We start from the raw sequence: 4,301 nt of genomic DNA, 5'->3' as shown, positions 1-4,301 counted from the left end.
TGGTGGCCAGGTATGAAAAGAGATATTGGGGAGTTCGTGGCGCAATGTTTGACGTGCCAACAAGTTAAAGCAAAGCGCCGATTTCCGGCGGGAAAGCTACAAAGTCTATCAATACCCGTTTGGAAATGGAAAGATATAGCAATGGACTTTGTTACTGGTTTGCCTCAATCACAAGGCGGACACGATGCGATATGGGTGATAGTGGATCGATTGACAAAGTCGACACACTTTTTGCTGATACATACTACGTGGTCGGAAGACAAGTTAGCTCAAGTTTATCTCGACGAGGTTGTAAGACTTCATGGGGTTCCAGTATCGATCGTATCGGATCGAGACCCCAGATTCACATCCCACTTTTGGAAGAGTTTGCAAGACGCGCTAGGCACACGGCTCAACTTCAGTACGGCGTTTCATCCTCAGAGTGATGGACAATCAGAGCGGACGATACAAAGGATTTACTTCGAGCGTGTGTACTAGATTATAAAGGAGGATGGCATGATTTCTTGCCTATGGCGGAGTTCGCCTACAATAATAGCTACCAAGAAAGCATAGCGATGGCGCCTTTTGAGGCACTATATGGACGTAAGTGTCGTTCTCCTATCCAGTGGAGTGACGTGGGCGAGAGAACGGCTCTTCGCCCGGATGTAGTGCGGGAGGCGGAAGAGAAGATTCGCCTTGCCCGTCGACGGTTGGCGACGGCGCAATCTCGGCAAAAGAGTTATGCCCACAAGAGAAGAAAGGATTTAGAGTTCGCGGTTGGAGACCGTGTATTCTTGAGAGTATCGCCAATGCGAGGAGTCAAACGATTCGGGGTCCGCGGGAAGCTAAGTACCCGTTATGTTGGACCATTCGAGATACTGGAGCGTGTGGCTGCGGTGGCGTACAAGCTCGCACTGCCACCGAGACTCGCGGGAGTTCACAATGTGTTTCATGTGTCAAATCTTCGAAAGTATATCCGGAATTCGACACATGTATTGGAGTATGAGCCCGTAGAGCTACGTGAGGATATGTCGTATGAGGAGTACCCCGTGTGCATCCTCGATAGAGAAGTGAAGAAGTTACGAAGTCGCAAGATTCCGTATGTAAAAGTCCAATGGAGCAACCATGCAGTGCAAGAAGCCACTTGGGAGCTCGAGGAGTCAATGCGGAGAGAGTATCCGCATTTATTTGAGTCGACAAGTTAAGGTATGCGTAATTTCGCGGACGAAATTATTTTAAGGGGTGGAGAATTTAATATACCGAAAATTCGAAAAATAAATATCAAACTTTAGTCAAATTGACCAAAGTGCGAGGATGGTACACTTCGGAAAGTCCGAAGGTGTTAAAATAATCAAAATTGAGTTACGGGAGGTTTTCGAGAGCTAAAATTGTGAAATCTGCATTCTGCAAGTTTTCAGCTCTCGGGAACCGGTCCCTGGTGGGAGAGACCGGTCCCCGAACGTGTATGAAATGAGACAGCCGAAAAATCGGCTAAGTCCTGAGAAACTAGCTCTCGGGAATTGGTCCCTGCCTGAGAGATCGGTCCCCGAGAGACCGGTCCCCCAAAGAGGGACCGGTTGCCCTGCGCGCAGCAGCTCTGGCTGCGCGGGGAGAGCCTTCGGGAACCGGTCCCTGAAGGAGAGACGGTCCCCGCCTGCACGAACTGCCCAGTTCGGGCAGTGTGTTAAAGTGAAAGTTGAGGGGCTTGGCTGCAATTTTGCAACCTAATGGTTATGTTATGGGGGCTAATGAGATTTTCTCTCATTTCCTCACCCTCTCACACTCTCTTCTCTCCCTCTCTCTCTCTAGAAGGCAAAGGAGAAGAAGAAGAAAGGAAGGAAAAGAAGAAGAAGAAAGTAGAGAAGAAGAAGTAGTGAAGAAACTCCCTCTCCCTCATTTATAGCTTGGAAAGGGAAAGCTTACAAGGTAAGCTTTGAACTCTAATCATGCTAAAACCCAAAAATGGGAACTATGTGACCTAGAAATGGTTTTTATGGAACATTTTGAGTCTTTGAAACTTTTCTTTTGCTTCATTTGAGATCAAGACCACGGGTTTAGTGTTGGAGGTGAAGCTTGAAGGAGAGTTTCATCCCCTCTCATGGTAGAATCCAAACTAGGGTTTGGATTGAATTAAAGATCGTTTTAATGGACTTCCTAGAGTAGAATGAATCTACTTTTGCTTCCCAATGAGATCAAACCCTAGATTTGATATATGCAATGGAGCTAGAAACCTAATTGGGGGTATTTCCGACGCGTTGGTGCGCTCGGAAAAATGTTACGAAAAGCCAATGTAAAGATATGAGCAAAATGGCCTAATAGGGCTTCGTTTTGCCGCAGGTAAAGAACGAGAAGCCTAAAAATCTCAAAAAAATCATCGGAGCACCTTAGAAAGCCTACGAGGTGGGTGGTGCTTCTCAAACTCATTGAACTTCTCTCTATGCCTAATGTGTCATTCATTTGAGCATGTGTAATATACTTGTTGCCATTGCATTTTGGGTAAGAAGTAGTGATCGAAACATATCCAATGATTGCATGATTGTATACACATTTGCATATATATGATGAATGAAACTATGTAACGTCAAAAAAACCCTAATGTATGCATGAGAAAAGTGAGCACCCAGAGTGGAGCAAAATGAACACCAGAGTGACACAATGACATAGCGATGCGAGTGGCATTTTGATAAAGTTATCAATTGATGACACTAGAGATAGTGGTTAGGTAAAGAACCAAATATAATTAAAGATGATGAAAATGACATATGTTTAAAATAAAGTAATGTGGAGGAGTAAAGAACATGAAGCTGCTAGAGGTAGCCAATAAAGAGATAGAATTAAAGATATAATCGCTAGAGTTAGCAAGACGTAAATGAAATGGTAAAGGAACAATGATTCGCCGAGAGCAACATAAGGATTGAATGAACACTAGAGCTAGTGTTAAAGTCAAGATTGAACTTATAAATCCTTTGAGTTAAGGATATGATCATAACTTTCTATGAGGGGTCCGTGCTCGAGGGCGGTCCGCTCCCCCTCCCGGCGATGCGCTCCGGAGTTAATGCAGTCACAGGGTTGGATAAACCGAAGGATCGGTTCTAGCGGGTGAGCTGTGATGATAGGACTTAATGTTAAAGCAAGTTAGTGCGAAACCCCGGGTTACTTGAGATTAAAAATACAAAGAATAAAGACAAAGAACAAAGAACAAGAACCAAAGTGTAAAGATCAAAGAACGAAAGACTTGCATAATCTGCATATGTATATGTTGAGTCATAATTTCCCTATGCTTATTGTTCAGGCATATTAGCATCATGCATTGTAGAGTTGGTTACTATATTTCGCTATCCTGTTGCCTATTATGCGGAGAGGTTGTCCTAGTGGGGAAAGTCGGTGATGGGTGGGAGGCCGAACCCACTACGAAAATTTGTTGTAGGTTCTCACCACTATTCACAGACCGGGACCACGAGCGAGCCGGCGAGGACCGAACAACAGAGGTATCGCGCCTTAGACCAGAGGCCACCCAAGTTTTGGGTTCCATTTTTGTAGTAACGTACCCTATGATTCATTACAATGATTGATAATGATGTAAGAAAGAATTAATGTGTATATTTGAGAGTAAATGTGGATGTCAAAAAGAAACATTATGCAATGTGTGAAGAAGTACAAGGAATCATGAATGTAAATGGACTCAATGTATATGAAAAAAATGAATCATAAGTACTTGTAAATGTTTCAGATTTTCCTTATCTTTCACTACATGGCTATGCTTACCCTCCGTGTAAGCGTTTTGTGTGTGTTTCCGCTTAATGCAATTTCTTTGTTTGAATTTGTACATGTGATCGAGCCTTGGGCCGGTTAGGGGATAACTCTGTCCGTCAGTCGGGCGTCTATTTGACGTGCTCGGGCGGCACAAATTGGTAAATCAGATCCCGAGGCGTGACAAGAGGAGCTTGGAAGAAGGTGGGTTTGAGCTTTGGTGGGTTCAGGAGCTCTCCTAACAGTAAAAGATCTTGGAGGGCTTGAACTAGGTGAGTTTCTTGCAAGTAGAGGCTCTAGGGTTGTATTTTATCCTAGTTTGGAGTGGAGCTAATTCTTCAGCTTTAGAAAACCTTTTTGAGCTGAAACCCATAAAAACATGGTTTTCTCATGGTGCCTCATGGTGAACTTGTTACCGAATCCAAAATAGACTGCCCTAGGGATGGTTCTAATGCTAGGGGTGTTATTAGCAATGCTTAAGGTGATTCTAAAGCTAGTTTTGCTAGGGTATGAATCAATTCTAGGAAGAAACCCCTATATGACATTGTTAGGACTGAAAATGGGGCTTTTGC

At 43.9% G+C, this 4,301-nt stretch overlaps 1 protein-coding gene across 1 annotated transcript; it reads left to right on the top strand.

Moving 5' to 3' along the window:
* Positions 705-1,184, top strand: LOC109712070 (the record flags this gene model as incomplete). Its single annotated transcript, XM_020235501.1, has 1 exon — positions 705-1,184. A coding segment is annotated over one exon (480 nt), but the record flags the coding sequence as incomplete, so codon positions are not given.

This window comes from Ananas comosus, linkage group 1, assembly GCF_001540865.1.
Source record: "Ananas comosus cultivar F153 linkage group 1, ASM154086v1, whole genome shotgun sequence".
Taxonomy (NCBI): domain Eukaryota; kingdom Viridiplantae; phylum Streptophyta; class Magnoliopsida; order Poales; family Bromeliaceae; genus Ananas; species Ananas comosus.
The sequence above is the reverse complement of the archived record's forward strand: the minus strand, read 5'-3'. Positions and strand labels throughout refer to the sequence as shown.